Source organism: Geotrypetes seraphini, chromosome 11, assembly GCF_902459505.1.
Source record: "Geotrypetes seraphini chromosome 11, aGeoSer1.1, whole genome shotgun sequence".
NCBI classification, from domain to species: Eukaryota; Metazoa; Chordata; class Amphibia; order Gymnophiona; family Dermophiidae; genus Geotrypetes; species Geotrypetes seraphini.
The window spans coordinates 119908407-119928110 of record NC_047094.1 but is presented as its reverse complement, the minus strand read 5'-3'; the positions used below and the strand labels follow the sequence as shown (position 1 = coordinate 119928110).

The 19704-nt window shown below is 48.1% G+C and overlaps 1 protein-coding gene across 6 annotated transcripts in view; it reads left to right on the top strand.

Moving 5' to 3' along the window:
• Positions 1–17548, top strand: part of CDH22 (cadherin 22) — a 393963-nt gene extending 376415 nt beyond the window's left edge. For 4 of the 6 annotated variants that reach the window (XM_033914508.1, XM_033914507.1, XM_033914505.1 and 1 more), the window contains 2 exons: positions 9424–9675; positions 14271–15713. In XM_033914508.1, the coding sequence (XP_033770399.1) occupies positions 9424–9675; positions 14271–14812 (794 nt within the window). In that variant the 3' untranslated portion in view covers positions 14813–15713. Of the gene's footprint in view, positions 1–9423; positions 9676–14270; positions 15714–16951 lie in introns of those variants that run through there. The other 2 variants (XR_004536472.1, XM_033914510.1) reach the window with 2 other exon arrangements.
• Positions 17549–19704: the final 2156 nt, after the last annotated feature.

The following is a 19704-nucleotide window of genomic DNA, read 5'->3' as shown; positions in this document are numbered from 1 at the left end:
GGAGAGGATCCTGGCGGGGACGGGTAGGGACGGAGAGGATCCTGGCAGGGACGGGTGGGAACGGAGAGGATCCTGGTGGGAACGGAGAGGATCCTGGCGGGGACGGAGAGGATCCTGACGGGGACGGGTGGGGACGGAGAGGATCCTGACGGGGATGGGTGGGAACGGAGAGGATCCTGGTGGGAACGGAGAGGATCCTGGTGGGGACGGGTGGGGACGGAGAGGATCCTGACGGGGACTGGTGGGGCCGGAGAGGATTCTGGCGGGGGCGGGCGGGGATGGGTGGGATTTCTATCCTGACGGGTAGGGACGGAGAGGATCCTGGCGGGGATGGGTAGGGACGGAGAGGATCCTGGCGGGGACGGGTAGGGACGGAGAGGATCCTGGCGGGGACGGGTGGGGACAGAGAGGATCCTGGCAGGGACGGGTGGGGATGGAGATGATCTTGGCGGGGACAGGTGGGGACGGAGAGGATCCTGACGGGGACGGGTGGGGACGGAGAGGATCCTGATGGGGACGGATGGGAACGGAGAGGATCCTGGTGGGGACGGGTGGGGACGGAGAGGATCCTGATGGGGACGAGTGGGGATAGAGAGGATCCTGGTGGGAACGGAGAGGATCCTAGCGGGGACGGGTGGGGATGGGAGGATCCTGACGGGGACGGGTGGGGATGGAGAGGATCCTGATGGGGACGGGTGGGGACAGAGAGGATCCTGACGGGGACTGGTGGGGCCGGAGAGGATTCTGGCGGTGGCGGGCGGGTATGGGTGGGATTTCTATCCTGACGGGTAGGGACTGAGAGGATCCTGGCGGGGACGGGTAGGGATGGAGAGGATCCTGGCAGGGACGGGTAGGGACGGAGAGGATCCTGGCGGGGATGGGTGGGGACAGAGAGGATCCTGGCAGGGACGGGTGGGGATGGAGATGATCCTGGCGGGGACAGGTGGGGACGGAGAGGATCCTGATGGGGACGGGTGGGGACGGAGAGGATCCTGATGGGGACGGGTGGGAATGGAGAGGATCCTGGTGGGAACGGAGAGGATCCTAGCGGGGACGGGTGGGGATGGGATGATCCTGACGGGGACAGGTGGGGACAGAGAGGATCCTGACGGGGACTGGTGGGGCCGGAGAGGATCCTGACGGGGACAGGTGGGGACGGAGAGGATCCTGATGGGGACGGGTGGGAATGGAGAGGATCCTGGTGGGAACGGAGAGGATCCTAGCGGGGACGGGTGGGGATGGGAGGATCCTGATGGGGACGGGTGGGGACAGAGAGGATCCTGACGGGGACTGGTGGGGCCGGAGAGGATCCTGACGGGGCCGGATGGGAACGGAGAGGATCCTGGTGGGAACGGAGAGGATCCTGGTGGGGACGGGTGGGGACGGAGAGGATCCTGACGGGGACGAGTGGGGACAGAGAGGATCCTGACAGGGACTGGTGGGGCCGGAGAGGATCCTGACGGGGACGGAGAGGATCCTGACGGGGACAGGTGGGGACAGAGAGGATCCTGACGGGGACGGGTGGGGCCGGAGAGGATTCTGGTGGGGGCGGGCGGGGATGGGTGGGATTTCTATCCCCATGTAACTCTCTATTACAGAATCCAGGCCTAAAGGGCTAAATTGGACCACATAAAAGTCAATCCTATCTTTCTGTACTGTCACTTCTGCGTTGCATATCACATTCAGTCGCATAAGAGATAGGTAGCCCCATAAACCCAGATTTTTCAATGTTATTCCTACATATTCATTGCCAGGTCGCGCCTAGGCACTAACACCAGTGGAGGGTACAATAACGCTCACTGCCCCCAGCAGCATATCAGCCCTTTAATACAGTGTAAACTTTGTCGAGCAGCGTGCCGTAAATGCACCTCGAGGCATCCAGAAATGCGGGGACGTCGCATGCATGCGTGAAGTCATCCCATCAACGTTCGTGCATGCATGACATCATCACGTCAATGAGCCCTGAGATGCCAATGGGGGGTGCCAGCAGGGAAGAGGGCCAGAAAGGAGATGACGCCGGCTGATTGCCTACAGGTCGTGCTTCTCACTGCGAGAGGCACGTCCTGTAGGCATTCAGCCGGAGCCTCTCCTCCTCCCCAGTGTGTCGCACACCTCAAATCTCAGGAGGTACATGGTTTGCAATACACTGCTTTAATAACTAGTTCTATAGCCCACCACTTTTATACTGGGAAACATAGTCACACACTTTTCCAAACCAATTTGTGTGTCTACCTGATGTTTGAAAATCGACACATATAATTCTGCAGTTAGGCACGCTACAGACAGATTTAGTGCCAAATATCCAAGGGTAAAGAGTGCATGCCCCCGTCCCTGACACACGGATTTCCACACCATAACGCCTCCTGCTGAGTTCCCAATCTAGGTGGCAATTTCAGCAATCCCAGGTGACAGTGTGGCCTGATTTCAAAAGGGTGTCTTCTGGGCTAGGGCGGCTGATTGAAGCAGCATGGTGCCACTCCAGGATAAATCAAGTGGCAGAAGGGGGTTTTTAAATGGCAGGCATCCCGCTGCTCATGTGCTAGTCTGAATTTATTTATTACACCAAGAGAGATGTCAAAGCCAGCAGTCTGTTTTGATATCCTAATATGGCTATTTCTCCCCCCCCCCCCCAAGTGCTTCTTCCAGTACACACAAGAGAAAGCTTTGACTGGGTGACTTCAAGAAGTTATCTCTGTTTCAGGTGAGAATGCGGCAATAGGGGAAAGGGAACGCAAGGCTGATCGCACGGCTTACTTGCTTATCTTTATGTCTGATGTTTAGCGGTCCTCTTCGTTTTTATGTAGGCCCACCGAATGTGCAGTCTTAAATTTATATAGGTAACATCCGTTTAAGTTGGGACGCCTATTTGCGCAGTTCCCTTAAGGGCCATATTCTATACATGTCGCCTACAAAATTGGCGATGACTAGTCCAGCATTAAGCGTGATTCTATAAAAGTTAGAATCATGCTATGCACCATCTGTCCCCTCCTCCTACATAAAAACATATAGCCTTACTGGGTCAGACCAATGTTCCATCAAGCCCAGTAGCCCGTTCTCACAGTGGCCAATCCAGGTCACTAGTACCCAACAAGAACTCAAAGAGTAGCACCATTCCATGCTCCCGATCCAGGGCAAGCAGTGGCTTCCCCCATGTCTTTCTCAATAATAGACTATGGACTTTTCCTCCAGGAACTTGGCCAAAGCTTTCTTAAAACCAGCTACGCTATCCGCGCTTACCACAACCTCTGGCAATGCGTTCCAGAGCTTAACTATTCTCTGAGTGAAAAAAAAAATTTCATCCAATTGTCCATCAAGCTCAGTAGCCCATTCTCACAGTGGCCAATCCAGGTCCCTAGTATCTGGCCCAAACCCAAGGAGTGGCAACATTCCATACAGAATCCCAAGGAGTAGCAAGATTCCAGAATCCCAAAGAGTAAAAAGATTCTAGAACCCCAAATAATAGCAATGTTTCCATGCTACCGATCCAGGGCAAGCAGTGGCTTCCCCCGTGTCTTTCTCAGTAATAGACTATGGACTTTTCCTCCAGGAACTTGTCCATACCTTTCTTAAAAGCAGCTACGCTATCCGCTCTTACCACAACTTCTGGCAACGCATTCCAGAGCTTAACTATCCTCTGAGTGAAAAAATGTTTCCTCCTATCGGTTTTAAAAGTATTTCCTCTCTAACTTCATCGAGTGTCCCCTAGTCTATGTTATTTTTGACGGAGTGAAAAATCGATCCACTTGTACCCGTTCTACTCCACTCAGGATTTTGTAGACTTCAATCATATCTCCCCTCAGTCGTCTCTTTTCCAAGCTGAAGGGCCCCAACCGTTTTAGACTTTCCTCATACGTGAGGAGTTCCATCCCCTTTACCATCTTGGTCACTCTTCTCTGAACCTTTTCTAGTGCCGCTATATCTTTCTTGAGATAAGGAGACCAGAATTGAACGCAATACTCCATGGTGAGGTCGCACCATGGAGCGATACAGAGGCATTATATAACATTCCTAGTCTCGTTAACCATCCCTTTTTAAAAAAATAAAAAATAATAATTCCTAGCATCCTGCTTGTTGCGATAATCGGAGAAGTAGCATTATTAAGAACTTTAAAAATCAAAGATCCAATTTTGCATTTTATTCTTTGCTCAATCCGGAGTTAATGTAGAATAATCTTTTTTTATTGCTCCAGATATTTGAGGCTGTACGGACAGCTTTCACTCCACCCCTGACATATCCCTTCTGGAGATGGCTTCTGCTACTCTAGGTCTTGCCTGGGAGGTTTTCAAATGTGAAAGTTTTCTGGACAGAAGCCTACTAGAGTGTCAGCTTGCTCTTCCTCTGTATTTGCCTCTGTTATTGATTAGCCAGTCAGCACTTACTTATTGGCTGTTCATTCATGGCTAATTGAAATGAAAGGACTTCAAGATCAAAGTGACAGAGCATCAATGCACTGTACAATTTCTGAACAGTAGAAGGACATTGATGATTTGTGCGAAGTGGAAATATGTGTCAAAACGGTGAGCATGTGCGCCTGCAAGGATGTGACAGTCTAGGAGCAAAGCCGGCCTAATTGTTTGGCAAAACAAGGGGGGTTGCCCAGATTCACCTCTAGGGGGCAGAAAAGAGCAACTGAAATCATCTGGAATACTGCGTTCAATATTGGTCGCCGTACCTCAAGAAGGACATGGCGGTGCTTGAGAGAGTCCAAAGGAGAGCAACGAAACTGGTAAGAGGGCTGGAACACTGCCCATACACCGAGAGGTTGGATAGGCTGGGGCTCTTCTCTCTGGAAAAAAGGAGGCTCAGGGGAGATATGATAGAGACCTTCAAGATCATGAGGGGCATAGAGAGGGTGGATAGGGACAGATTCTTCAGACTGAAGGGGACAACAAGTACGAGGGGGCATTCGGAGAAATTGAAGGGAGATAGGTTCAAAACAAATGCAAGGAAGTTTTTCTTCACCCAAAGGGTCGTGAACACATGGAATGCGCTCCCAGAGGAAGTGATCAGGCAGAGTACGGTACAGGGATTCAAACAAGGATTGGACGGATTCCTGAGGGATAGGGGGATCGTGGGATACTGAGAGAGGTGCTGGGATGTAACACAGGTATAGAAAGCAAACCAAGTAATAAGTATAGAAACCCAACCAGGTCGTGCATGTGCAAGACCGGAGGGTTAGGACTTCGATGGGAAGATAAAACTCAATGGGAAACCAAGGTGGCAAGGGGGCCCCTTCTGGTGTCTCAGACAGGCCGTGACCTGTTAGGGCCGCCGCGGGAGCGGACTGCTGGGCAGGATGGACCTGAGGTCTGACCCAGCGGAGGCACTGCTTATGTTCTTATGTTCATGTAATATAGGCCCTGACAGCTGCCACCGTCATCAGCAAATATACCCACAGGAAGGGTGGCAGTTTAACAAACAGCCATTAAGCCAGGCAAGTGACTTTTTTGAAATTTCCCCCATTATTTCCCCTTATCAAGCTGCGCTAGAGGTTTTTAGCGCAAGCCGGCACGGTAAAACCTCCGACGCTCATAGAATTCCTATGAGCGTCAGAGCACTTACCTTGCTGGCCCATGCTAAAAAGCCTCTAGCACAGCTTGATAAAAGTAGCCCTATGTTTGAGCCTTGGTGTTGGGAAGAACTAACAAATCGATTCTGGAAGAGATCAGACTGGCTCTGTCACTAGAAGTCCGTATGATCAAGTTACGACTGTCTTATTTTGGTCACACTGTCAGAAGAGAAAGATCATTGGAGAAGGACATCGTGTTTGGAAAGATGGAAGGAACCGGGGGCAAAGAGGACAACCTGCAATCAGATGGCTGGACATATTGAAAACAACCATGGGGGATGACTAGCACAAAACCAATTTATTTTTAACTCTAATTCATCAAGTTGGTAGGACTCGTGTATGAGTTGATGGCACCTAAGAAGAAGATGTTTGCAGGTGCACATATAAGAAATGAACATAAGAACATAAGAAGCGCCATCTCCGGAACAGACCCTAGGTCCATCAAGTCCGGCGATCCGCACACGCGGAGGCCCCGCCAGGTGTACCCTGGCATAGTTTTGGTCCCCATATCGCTCCAAGCTTCTCGTAAAGAGAAGTGCATCTAGCCTACCCCTACCCATGTCACTTCATGCCACTCATAAGGAGATGTACATCTAACTTACCCTTAAATCCTAGAATGGTGGATTCCGCAATTACCTCTTCTGGGAGAGCATTCCAGGTGTCCACCACTCGTTGCGTGAAGCAGAACTTCCTGATATTTGTCTTGAACTTGTCCCCCCTTAGCTTCAGCCCATGTCCTCTTGTCCGTGCCACATTGGACATTGTAAATAATGTTTTTTCCTGCTCTATTTTGTCGATTCCTTTCAGTATTTTGAATGTCTCGATCATATCCCCTCGTAGTCTCCTTTTCTCAAGGGAGAACAACCCCAGTCTCTTAAGTCTTTCCTCGTAATCCAGGTTCTCCATACCTTTCACCAGCTTTGTTGCTTGTCTCTGCACCCTCTCTAGCAGTATGATATCCATATGAAATATCTTTATACCAATTCGAGACGGAGCAATGATAGACATAGTGAAACACATTTGAGGGCTTGTCCCTGTTTGTGATTTCTATACCAACTCATGGTTCTGAGCTCCGCTTGTCAAGTTTATAAAGTGCATCTATGATTATTAGTGTTCTCATTTTTGTCTTTTTGTTGAGTTGTTCATCACTTTGGGATACTTTTTGATTAGAATTTTCTATTACCCAGTATTGTGTTAGGGGACGTATACAGTATGCACATGAGACACAGGAACTTAAGTAGAGGGACATCCTAATGGTTTGCGCGGTGGGCTGAGAACCTGGCGTACAGGATTCAATTCCCACTGCAGCTCCTTGTGACCCTGGGCAAGTCACCTGACCATCCATTTCCCCAGGTACGAAAACTTCACAAAGCTTCATTAAGCATTCGCGCATGCTTATAATGCACGGGACGCGCTCAGGCATCCCACAGCAGCACACACTTCCCATGTGTTAAAAAAAAATAAAAAAGCGTGCGACGACAAAGGCCCGCCGACAACCCAGCGCAGACAACTGAGCGCAAGGCGGAAGCGCGCCAAAGAAAAACAGTATTTTAAGGGGCTCCGACGGAGGGCGTTGGTGGGGAACCCCCCCCCCCCCATTTTACTTAATAGAGATCGTGCTGGCGTTTTGGGTGGTTTGGGGGGTTGAAACCCCCCTCATTTACTGGAAACTTAACTTTTTCCCTCTTTTTTAGGGAAAAAGTGAAGTTTTCAGTATAATGTGGGGGGTTACAACCCCCCAAGCCCCCCACAATGCCGGCGCGATCTCTGTTAAGTAAAGTGGGGGGCTTCCCCACACACACACCCCGTCGGAGCCCTTTAAAATTCTTCGGCGCGCTTCCGCCTTGCGCTCAGTTGTCTGCGCTGGGTTGTCGGCGTGCCTTTGTCGTCACGCGCTTTTAACCTGTCACCGGGGCTCACACGCTAATGGGGAAATTAGCACGTGACCATTGATAGAAAAACTCTAAAATTTAGCCATTGTCCCCCTGCGTCTACAATACAGACACTTAATGCGTGATTGACGTGTCTAGACGCCTACATTGTAGTCATCATTAACACAATCTGGCCCTAAGTGGTTGTCAACAAAAGTCTGCCTAAAATTAGGAGTCGGCTGAGAACACAGAGTAGACCAATGTGAGGGGGTGCGAAAATAGTTCTCTGAGCATTATTTTGCCACTGTGGCTGAAAAGAGCGTTATTTTATTTCGTTAAGTGCCAATTTGCAGAAACAAAATTCTGTGCTTTGACACTGTTTCAGATCATTGATTGAACCCTATCCAGGTCATTCTCTTCGTGGTTGGGCTGAGAACTTTTCAGCAACCCCTCATAGAGTTTCAGCCTCTGGTAACCAGAGCTGAGATTGTGATGTCATAATGCCCCCATTCCACCAATAAGAGCCAACCTCATCAGTGACGTCACAATGGCTTGATTGTCCTATATTTGGCTCACTTTTATGACATAGGAGGGGGTGCTCAAAGGTTCTCAGCCCAGCCAACCACCTTCCTAAATTCTGAGTATTATTTTGCCACGGTAGGTGAAGAGCGCTATCGTATTTCGCTAGTGCCAATTCTACGTTTTGACATTGGTTCAGATCATTAATTGAACCCTATCCACGTCATTCTCTTCGTGGTTGGGCTGAGAACTTTTCAGCACCCCCTCGTAGTACTAGGAAAGTTGTACCTTATTAAACAAAACTAGGCGGATGCTAGTAGGTGATGAAGACACACCATTAAGATCGAGAGAGGACAAGTGCTGCCTGAACAGTGTGTATAAAAGACATTGCTTATAAAGGAAGGGTGTATTTATCCCCTATTAGCGTCCGAGTTTTCTAGCAGAGTCCAATACTACAATGCAAATGTGATACAACAAGGTCATTAATATTAAAATGAGCACTCCGAGTGATTCCCTAACCTCGCTGTGCCATATTTGTGGCCAAGATTTGCTGACAGGTCTGAGCTGTCATTGCCTTACTTTCTGATCAGTGCTTGAGCGTTGATTGGCTCAGGCACTGACAGGAAAGGAAGGTTTGACAGCTCAGACCGCCCCCCCTCCCCCCCACCACTCCAAAAAATAAAAACAAACCCCCAAATGGAACATTGGCAGGAGACATGCCCATGCTCTCCTGCTGCGTCGCACAGTCACCTGACACTGTTACACCCCCCCCCCCCCGGCAGCGGGAGAGATGCCCACTCCCTCCCACCACCAAACAACACCCCCAATAACACACACATGCTCCTTCCCCCCCCCCCAGCAGCAGGATAGATGCCCACTCTCGCCGCCAAGCAATGCTCCCTACGACACCCCCTGGCAGAGAGAGAGATGCCAACTCCCTCCCACTGCCAAGCAACACCTCCCCCCCCCGGAAGCAGGAGAGATGCCCACTACCTCCCACCACCAAACAACACCAAAAACACACACACGCTCCCCCCCCAGCAGCAGGAGAGATGCCCGCTCCCTCCCGCCACCAAACAACACCACCAAAAACACACACACGCTCCCCCCCCCCAGCAGCAGGAGAGATGCCCGCTCCCTCCCGCCACCAAACAACACCACCAAAAACACACACACGCTCCCCCCCCCCCCCAGCAGCAGGAGAGAGGCCTACTCCTTCCCGCACCATTCTACAATGGATGATACAGTAGGTGTTCAGATGCAGTTCTAGAATTCATGCTCAGTGCTCTTCATTTTAGCGCACAAATTTGGATGACTTTAATGGAATTTCTGTGTGTAAATAACAGTGGCAGGCAGCCATTTGGTTACTTGCAGGAGCTTCAGATCACAAGTCTAGACAGCCACTTTCTTCTGCTATCGGTGGTTGTTCGGGCACATGGTTGAGTATTGTTTATCTGTCTGCAGATAATACAGCTGCGGTTCATACCCAGAGGATGGGCTTTAACCGTCAGGAGCAGGCCATTTACCTCCTTCCCATTCTGGTGGTGGATAGCGGTCCTCCGGCACTGAGCAGCACAGGGACCCTGACCATCCGGGTGTGCAGCTGCGACAACACGGGGGCCATCCAGTCCTGTAACACCACCGCCTATGTCATGACGACCGCCCTCAGCCCGGGGGCCCTCATCGCGCTCCTGGTCTGCGTTCTCATCCTGATTGGTAAGTTCCTCGGATGGATGGCAGCAGATGTGAGCTTTCCTTTCGAAACAACCTGAGCTCTTTTCACAAATTTGCCATTTCTTTTCTTTCGGTTCGGCCCCATATTGTCTTTGCTCCAACTTCTAGACATTCTCGCAGGACTCGTTGGTTTGCTTTTCCTTCATTGAAAGGTTGTCTTTATAAGAGATTTGTAGATAGAACATTCTCTTTCCAAGCTGGTAAAATGAATGCTTGGTTAAGCGAAATGGTATTGAAAGCCCTTTTCCTACCAATTCTTTGGAAAATCTGTAAAGACCCATCTGTTTGACAAATTTGTTAGCTCATAATCAGGGCAGGATTAATTTGTCGAGGGCCCCTAGGCACACAAGTACACTGGGCCCCCCTGCCCCGCCCCACCTACCATGCCCTGCCCCCATGTATGTACTAGTGCTAGTGTACAGTTTTTCTTCTATGCAACCTCCAAACATCTCTGAACAAATCCCCCCTTCCTTCCTAGAGGAAGAGATCTCCAGCTGGCAGGGCTTTGGGAAGCCCACCAATTTGTATTTTGTATTTGGGTAGGAGGCATGGGGCATAGCGGGAAGAAAATTTAGTGCCAATCATTTTATTGGACTAATACATTTCTTTCTTAGCTTTCAGAGGTTAAAACCTCTTTCTTCAGATCAGTAAACTACACTGCTGTTACAGTATCCCTATCTTGACCTGAGGAAAGGAGTTATGGTCTCTGAATTTGTAAAAATTGTATTAAAATTAGTTCAATAAACAGTATCATCTTATTTCCATTTTCTATTAATAAACAATTATCAATACAGCTACAATAATACCTTATCCTAAAGCAAAAATAAACAAATAGAATTTGTTTTTTACCTTTATTGTCTGGTTTCTGTTTTCCTCATCTTCTCGTCATTCTCTTCTTCCATCCACTGTCTGCCCTCTCTCTGCCTCTTCCATATGGCATCTGCCTTCTTTCTATGCCTCTTCCAGAAATTGTCTTCCTCTCCCTTCCATCTCTTTCTCCATTCCCCCCCCCATCATTGTTGTGGCATCCATCTTCTTCCCTTCCCTCCTCCAATGGTCTGGCATCTCTCTCCTCTCCTTCCCTTCCCTCTCTTCTCCCACACTCCCGTGGTGTGGCATTTCACGCTCTCTTCTCCCTTCCCCCCACTTCCAGCAGCCTCTGCCCCCTCTCTTTCCCTCCAACCCAATTGCATCCAATTTCCTTCCCCCTTATGTCTCTCTTCCCTTTCCCTACACACCAATTCCATCAGCATCTGCCCCCTTTCTCTACTTCCACCACCCTTCCATACCACCCTGCCCCCTTTCTCTCCCTCCAAATCCATGCTCCTTTCTCTCTCCCCTTCCAAACATTGTAGCTGCCGGCTCTGTCCTCTGAGCTCTTTTGCAAAAGTCAACCCGATAGCAGAATTAGAACAGCTGATGGTAACGGGTTACCCCCCCCCCGCATCAATGACAATGGGCCTCGCCCCACATCAACAGCAACGGGCCCCCCCAACATCAATGGAAATGGCCCCCCCTCTGCATCAACAGCAATGGACCTCCCTCCCACATCAATGCCAACACGTCCGGATCTATTACAGGAAGGTCTGCCGGTCCATCCCCCTCTGACATCACTTCTTCCGGAGCAAGTAAGTGACATCGGAGGGGGATGGACCGGCAGATGCAGTAATTGCGGGACCTTCCTGTAACAGAGCCAGCCGCATTGCCATCGATGGGGGAGCCGTTACCGTTGATGCCGGGAGAGGGAGGGGGTCCGTTGCTGTTTTAAAAAAAATGGCAAGGTGAGCCGTCGTTCTTCAGCGGGCCTCCCTCACAGTTTTGGGGGGGCCTCCCTCACAGTTTCGGGCCCTAGGGACGTGCCTAATGGGCCTATTGATTAATCCAGCCCTGCTCATAATATATTTTCTTGCATCTTTTTATTGCTTGTATTGATTGTATTTCACTGGTTGTCAGTTCATCTTTTACTGTAAACCGCTTAGAACTGTTTTGGTATTGCGGTATATAAAAATGAAGTTATTATTATTTCTTTCAATGAAAGAAGAGGTAGCAAGAAAAGCACAAAGGACCTCAATGACCGAGCCTTTATTGACCTGGACTAGTCTTTATTGACCCAACATGTGCAGTGTTTCAGCATACAACACCTGCATCAGGGTTCAACCAAAGAGCAAAATGCGATTAACTCAGGAATCAGAATCCGTCCGTAAGCCAGAGCACAGAAAACAGTCTCAAAGTCCTGTTCTGCTTGCTGCCTTTAAATGAAAGAAGAACATAATTGTTCGTGTTTATTTTTCCTTATAAAAAAAAAAAAAAAAATCAACAGCTCCTCCCCCTTTCCCTGATGAAATAAAAGCAGTGCTGACAAAAATTTAAAAACTGAAGGTTCCCCCTCCACACCAGATATACCTTCTGCCATCTGAGTTTCAGGTGTCGAAGTCCTCCCCTCATCCCACCACCGCAGCAAAAATATGCCTACAAAATTTATTTATTTTTTTTTTTTTTATAAATCTTTATTGATTTTCATATCTTAACAGTGCAGTGCATTAAATCTTAACATATGACAAATCAAGAAAAGCACTTTAAACATACACATTTTCAAAAACCAATTATTCCCCCCTTAACTAATCAAAAATATAAATGCATACTTACTTCCAATAATCTGGTTATAATAAATAATAGTGCATTCCCACCTCCCCCCCAGATGTGTAAGGAAATCCACAAAAATTAAAGGGACATGACCACTATATTGAAGCAATAAAAGATCTATTGCAAATAGATCTCATGCATATTCATTGGGGAAATCCCGAAAACCCAACTGGATTGAGGCCCTCGAGGAGGGACTTTGACACCCCTGCCCTAGGTGGACTGGAAGCGGCAGTGGGGGGTGGGATAACAATATTTTCTGAGGATAAGAATACAGAATCTGGATCCAACATTTTTCCTTTTCTTCTTCCTTATTAATTTTTGTAAATTGTGATTTTTTTTTTTCTTTTAATGTATTTTTGTTTAAAAAGAAAAATGAAAACAAAAAGAGTTTAAGTGCATGCCCCCCTCCAAATCTCTGCCCCTCCCCTTCTCTGCTTGGAGATGAAGTGTCTTATTTTGAGATAATATTTGGCAAATCTCATGTCAAAGTCTCCCTCTCCTCTCCCGTGCTTCTAGAAAAGCATTTTCCTTTGGGTTCATTTGACGTCAGGCTCATTTCCTGACACAGTGCAAGTGCATTTCTGTTTAATTGCCCACAAATGGATAAGTACAGATTGGTGCATTAAAGGCTGAGTCTCTGAGAATCTGGAACATCTGCATATCGTCCTCGGCGTGTGCACCATCTGTTTCGCCATTATCCTCCAGTGGTTCTGCCGCTGCTCGATATATTCCTTCCTCGGAACCTTTTCATCACTCAAATTTAGTTTATTTTCTTGTTGCATCTCCCTTCGTTCCTTCTATTCCCACTCTCTAAGGCTGAGTTATCTGTGTGCCTTTGTTGCTGTTGATGGGTTGGTTTATTTCCCCATCTCTCACTCTGCTTGGAATCTTGCTACTCTCTGGGATTCTGAAAAAGCAAACCAAAGAGTCCTGAGCTAAGTTGTCTTGCGCTCAATTGTCGTTGTGCTCAGTTGTCTTCGAGCAATTGTCCGCGCGCTTTTGTCTTGCCACCACACAAAAGTCCACTACGCAGTAAGAGTGTAGAACAGGAGGGGTCTCAAAGTCCCTCCTCGAGGGATGCAATCCAGTCAGGTTTTCAGGATTTCCCCAATGAATATGCATGAGATCTATTTGCATGCACTGCTTTCATTGTATGCTAATAGATCTCATGCATATTCATTGGAGAAATCCTGAATACCCGACTGGATTGCGGCCCTCGAGGATGGCCTTTGACACCACTGGTGTAGAAGGTCTCGTCAGTGGCGTAGCGAGGGTGAGAGGTGCCCCCTCTCCTGCCCTTATCTCCTCCCGCCCCTGCGCCTTCCTTGATCCTGCCTGCTGCGCGCCCCCCTCTCCTTCCCCGATCCCACCTACCTCGCGCGCCTCTCTTCCCTTCCCCGTATCTCTAGTTGAAGTTGTTGCTCGCGGCGGTCGACAACGTGCTCCTTGCGACCCCGTCATCTTTCCCTCTGACATCACTTCCTATGTGCGCCACCCAGAAGTGACGCCGGCGGGAGAGCCGACAGGGTAGTGAAGAGCACTTTGTTGGCTGCCACGAGCAACAACTTCAACTTGAGGCACGGGGGAATGGAGCGCATGCACATGGAAGGGAGGAATGGGAAGATGCAGGGAGGGCGGAGAGGAAGAGGGGTGCTGGCACCCCCCAACAAGGCGCCCAGGGCGGGCCGCCCCCCCACCCTTCACTACGCCATCTTCAGCCTTCTACACTCATATTGTGTTGTCCTCTTTTGGACTCTGCCGGGTACTTGTGACCATGACTTACTGCTTGAAATAGGATTTTTGTTTTCTCGTTTTTTCCTTATTCTCCTCTTTTTCTATTTTTTTTCCTCAAATCTTTTATTCTTTTTTTCTTATGTTTGCTGTTATCATGTATAACTTAACTTTTCCATTCTTCTCTCCTCTTTCTGCTCCAGTGCTGGTTCTACTGATTCTTACACTCAAGCGACATCACAAAGGCCACCTCGCCATCGAGGAAGATGAGGACATGAGGGACAATGTCATCAAATACAATGATGAGGGCGGAGGGGAGCAGGACACAGAGGCCTACGACATGTCTGCCTTACGCAGCCTCTATGACTTCAGTGAAATCAAAATCAGCGATGCTGGCGGAGGCCCAGGGGACGGGAGTGGGAACAATGGCATTTCTACTGAGCTTCATTCCCTTCCACAGTGGTTCCAGAAGCCGGATCTTGACTTTTCCATGTTCAGGGACTACATCAGCAAAAAGGTGGGACAGGCTGACGAAGACTTCTCTGTACCACCCTATGACTCCTTCCAGACTTATGCGTTTGAAGGGTCTAATTCTCCAGCAGCCTCCTTGAGTTCCATCAACACCTGGTCCACCACCAGCTCAGAACAAGACTTCTCTTACCTCAACAGCTGGGGGCCACGGTTCCGACAGCTGGCAGTAATGTACACTGGGCACAAGGGTCAGGAAGAGAGCAAAGAATCCTAGCCAAAACCTCCCCCTGCTTCTCCCCCTTCTCTCTCCTCCATTCTTCTGACAAAAAAAACAAAACTGGAGAAGATACTATAGGGTTTTGAATGCCATTTTCATTTCTGGAATGGTTTGTTTCTCTATGCCTTGGAGGCCCGGTTGCTGTCTGAGCATCCCCCCAGTTCAGACTTGACGCAACCTGCAAAAGAGGCAGCTTTGCTGAATCGTAACATGGCCTCTGGAAAGAGGGCAAATGAGGAAAAAGGATGCTGAGGACCTACCAGGGTTATACTGGAGAATATCAAAAGCTGTTGGGGAAAAGGCGGGGGGGGATGCTCTGCTGTTCAAAGATATCTGAGCTATTCTGGAATGATTCTTTGCCTTTCTGGAAATCATCTTCCCTCTAAAATTGTTCCGGCTCCTTAACTCAAAACCCAAGGTAATTTTTTCCATAACAATTCCTCATATTTTTGGTGGGTATTTTTTTTCCTTTCTTCCCTCTTTCTCTTCTCCCCTCGTGCTCACTTTGCACCACCACCGTGATGACAAACATAATTAAAGTTCTTTGCTATAGCTGATTATTCACACTGCCCTTTTCAACGGCAAATGATTCCAGCACCAGCATTGCTTCCTAGAGGGCAGCTACTGACCCAGTGGTAATGCACTACTGATATTAGGTGTGAGAGCTGATGCAACAGCATCCAGAGACACTTTGGGGTATATTACATCTTCGCTTGATGCTGCCTACTATAATGGTGACTTAAAAGTCATTCTTGACCCGGTAATAAAGTCATTAATTTATAACATTTTTATTGAAGAAATCAGTAAATATACAATAATATAATACAATACAATAATCATTAAATTAAAATTCATCATATTAATTTCCATCAAATATCTTTCATTTCTTCAAAATATATTTCCAAAATACCCATTATATCTCTCAATACCCTCCCCCTAATTCCTACCCCCCTTCCCTTTTCCCTATTTACCTCTCCCCCCTATCCTCCCCCCAAATTTAGTTATTACATTTTATTGAAGGAATCCTACTAAACCCCCCAAGTATCATAAGGCCACATACAATGGAGACGTGAGAATGATAGGGAAAACAGGCACTAGCTTAACACTTGGGAAGGGCTCCTTTTGCAAAGCCATAGTAGATGTTTCTACCCTGGCCCACCGAGTTAATGTTCTGATGCTCATAGGAATTCATGCATTTGCCTTGCCTGTAGGTACCTCCACTGCAGCTGTAAAAGCCAGCATAAATTATCTATCACCTTAAGCTTCTACCTTTCCCCACCAACATGCACACTCAAACTAGAGTTGTCCGCTGGATCCAGATACACCCAACAGACCTAGAGGTACCCCATTGCATACAGGGACTTGTAGTTCTGATTTTCCCATTGCGGTCCCTATGAAAAGCAAGACTACAAGTCCCTGCATGCAATGGGGTGAACCAAGGACTGGATCAACTCTGTCAAGTGAACCTGAGTCCAACTGGCAACCTGACTTAGGGTTACCAGGTTTTCGGATGTAGAAAACCGGACACATGGCCCCATCCCATTCTACCTCTAGCCCCTCCCCCATTCTTCCCCAGGCCCCCCCCCCCCCCACAAAGCCTTGTCTTTCTCCTCCAGGCTGCATTTGGAAGGCCTCTGAGAATGCGTGGATGTGTTTGACATCCTCTGCGCATGCTCAGAGTTCCTCCAGACACGGCTGGTGGTAAGGGCTTTCCAAAACCCAGACAAACTACCAGGTTTTGGAATGTCCGGACATGTCTGGGTTTTCCTGGATGCTTGGTAACCCTAACCTTACTGACATACAAAGCTAGTGTGGAGATGCCAAGTTACCTAATTCCAGGCTAGAGATTTATAGTGTCTGATCCTGCCTATTGAAGTCAGCACTGCAAGTCCCATAATGCGCCTGATAAGCTAGTCAGAAATCCAGGACTGGAACAGTGTAACTTTGACACTCTTTATTGTTGGTTTGTCACTTGGAAATTTCTCCTGGGGGGAAGAGCAATGATTTTAAGTCATATCATGCTTCTTTCTTTGCACACAGACACTCGTTCTACTACATCAAGTCACCCTCACGCCCTTCTTTGCCCAGTCCCAGGTACAACCCAACCTCAGCAAAGCTCTCCTTCTCTTTCCTCAGGAACTCAGTTGGCTTGGCTCTACCCCAGAATGTTTACACCACTGCCCTTCTTCCAGGAAGGGGAAAGCTTGCTCTCTCTTCATTCCCCAGCCTTCTGTCCTTCAACAGCTACACCATGAATTTTACAGGGTATCTTCAGAACATTGCTGAAGTGAATTGTGGGCATCTATTCCATGAACAGACTAAACCAACCAGCCAATCAACTTCATCTTAACTTATTTGTTTGGTCATTCCATTGCAAGAAGGAAGCCTACGTCCTAAGACCAAGCCTCCTGTTCTATCCCCCCTCTCCTGCAAGATCCGCCCTAGAGACATACCTGTCTCAGCATCCTTTTCACTGTGTGTGCCTAAGACTCTGAATTAAGACCCAGTATTGAAAGGAAGGTGAGAGAGAGCAGGTGAAAGACCCTTCAGTGCTGATAGGAAATAGGGGCAGCAGATGCCAAAGGGAGGTCGGCACAGAAGAGGAATAAAATTGTTCTTTTTCAAATGGGAAGCAAACTTTGAAGTTCACATCCTGATTATCAATTAATTTATTTTTTTTTTTTTGTGAGGTCCTTTGAGGGCCTGAAAATAAAAAGATTTCCTTGTCGTGTCCAGAGTGTTGGAATCTATTTTTGTGGTTATTTCAGGGTACTGCACCTATACCAAACTCCATCTGTTGTGAAATCAAGGCAGGGGCATAGTAAGGGAGGAGGGCAGTCCAGCCTGGGCGCCGTCTTGGTGATGGCGCAGGCACCAGTCCACCTCTATGCCCCTCCCCCCACTCCTTCCCCACCTCCCCACTGCCGCACGTACATGCCGGTTCCTTTCCCCATACTTCTGTAACATTCCTGGCACCAGCAGCAACCCGATGATGTGCCAGCCTCGGCTCTTCCTATTTTGTCACTTCCTGGACCCACGCCTAGGAAGAGACATTAGAGGATGAGCCGACGCTGGTGGGTTGCTAAACTAAACTAAACTAAATCTTGGGTTTGTATACCGCACCATCTCCACATTTGTGGAGCTCGGCACGGTTTACAGGAATTGTAATGAGAAAGGAACTCCAAGGAAGGGTTGGGTGAAGATCGGAGAAGGAAGAGTGTTAGCGGGCTAGGATGTCAGAAGAGGAGGGAGTGTTAGGTTTTTGAGAAAAGCCAGGTTTTCAGATGTTTACGGAAGGGTTGGAGAGCACTCAGGTTCCGAAGAGGGGAGGTAAGGTTGTTCCAGAGCTCGGTGAATCTGAAGGGGAGGGAAGTCCCCAGTTTTCCTGGGTGGGAAATGTCTTTTAGTGAGGGGAAGGATAATTTTGATTTTTGGGTAGGTCTGGTGGTATTAAGATTTGAGGAATTCCAAGAAAGTGGAATTAATGGAGGAAGGATGCCGTGGAGGATCTTGAAAGTTAGGCAGATGCATTTGAAGTGAACTCTGGAAATTATCGGGAGCCAATGAAGCTTGGTTGCTGCTCACGCCAGGAATGTTACAGAGGTACGGCGGAATGGAAGCGACATGCGCAAGGCAGGAGGGGGTGGGGAAGGAGTGTGTGGAGGTGGGGGGGGGGGTTTGCAAGGGAAGTGCAACACCGTCCCAAGCGCCTCTCACCCTCGCTATGCCACTGAATCATGGGTTCCACAATTTCTGCCAAGACCGAGGTTCTCAACCCAGTTTTGGGGACACACGAAGCCAGTCTGGTTTTCAAGACCTCCACAATGAATATGCATGAGAGAAATCTGCATGCACTGCCTCCCTCATACATGTGAATGTTGTTTGTGAGAATTAGATTATGTCAATGTGTTAATAATTTATGTGTGTGACTTTTGCAACCCGCGGGATAAAAATTTTTAATTAATTAAATAAATAAATAAAAATATATGCAAATCTATCTCATGCATATTCATTGAGGGTATCCTGAATGCGTCCCGAGGACTGGATTGGGAATCTCTGCTGTAAAGTGCACACTGTAGGTGCATTTTTTTAAACTCGAATGTCCCTACTTAGGACCCCTTTTACAAAGCCGTGGTAGCTGCAGCAAAGCCTGTTCAGTTTCTATGGGCTTTGTTTCATTTTCCGCTCTGGGAATTGCTACCACGGCTTTGTAAAAAAAAAGGGGCCCTTATTTTCCAGCCAAATCTCTGAAACTCCCCCAGTTGTAGAACTCCCTCATACTGCAAGGAAACTAAACTCCACTTTGAAGATTTAGCCAATCTACCTCTTTATATTGCACTCAGGCATCTGACTAAAACTTTTCGCCAAGTGCATGTGGGAATTATGCTTAGTACATCTGGCTAGTTATTCAGAGAAGCATATTTTGCCATCTGGTATTTTTCTGTAAAAACAGACATACAAATAAATAACAAATTAAATACAGCAAATTCACACCAAAAGGGGGAAAAGATCATGTAGCATAAACTGCAAACATGATAGTGCAAGGCGTCTGCGTTACTGCAGGAGGTGTGATGAAATGGAAGGAATCCACATGCTCACACGCACGCTTGCTGTTTCAGAGCTGTGGCATTAACTGGTACCCCGAGGGGCTGCTGAAAAGTTCTCAGCCCAACCAAGAAGAGAACGATGTGGAGCCATGAAACTTACAAATTATTCCACACTTTTCATTTCATTTCATATCATTGAAACGAAAAGCATCAAGAAAAGCATGGAATAACTTGTAAAGTTTCATGGCTCCACATCATTCGCTTCTTGGTTGGGCTGAGAACTTTACAGCGGCCCCTCGTATTGTGATGTCATAATGCCTCATTCCACCAATGCCTAAGAGC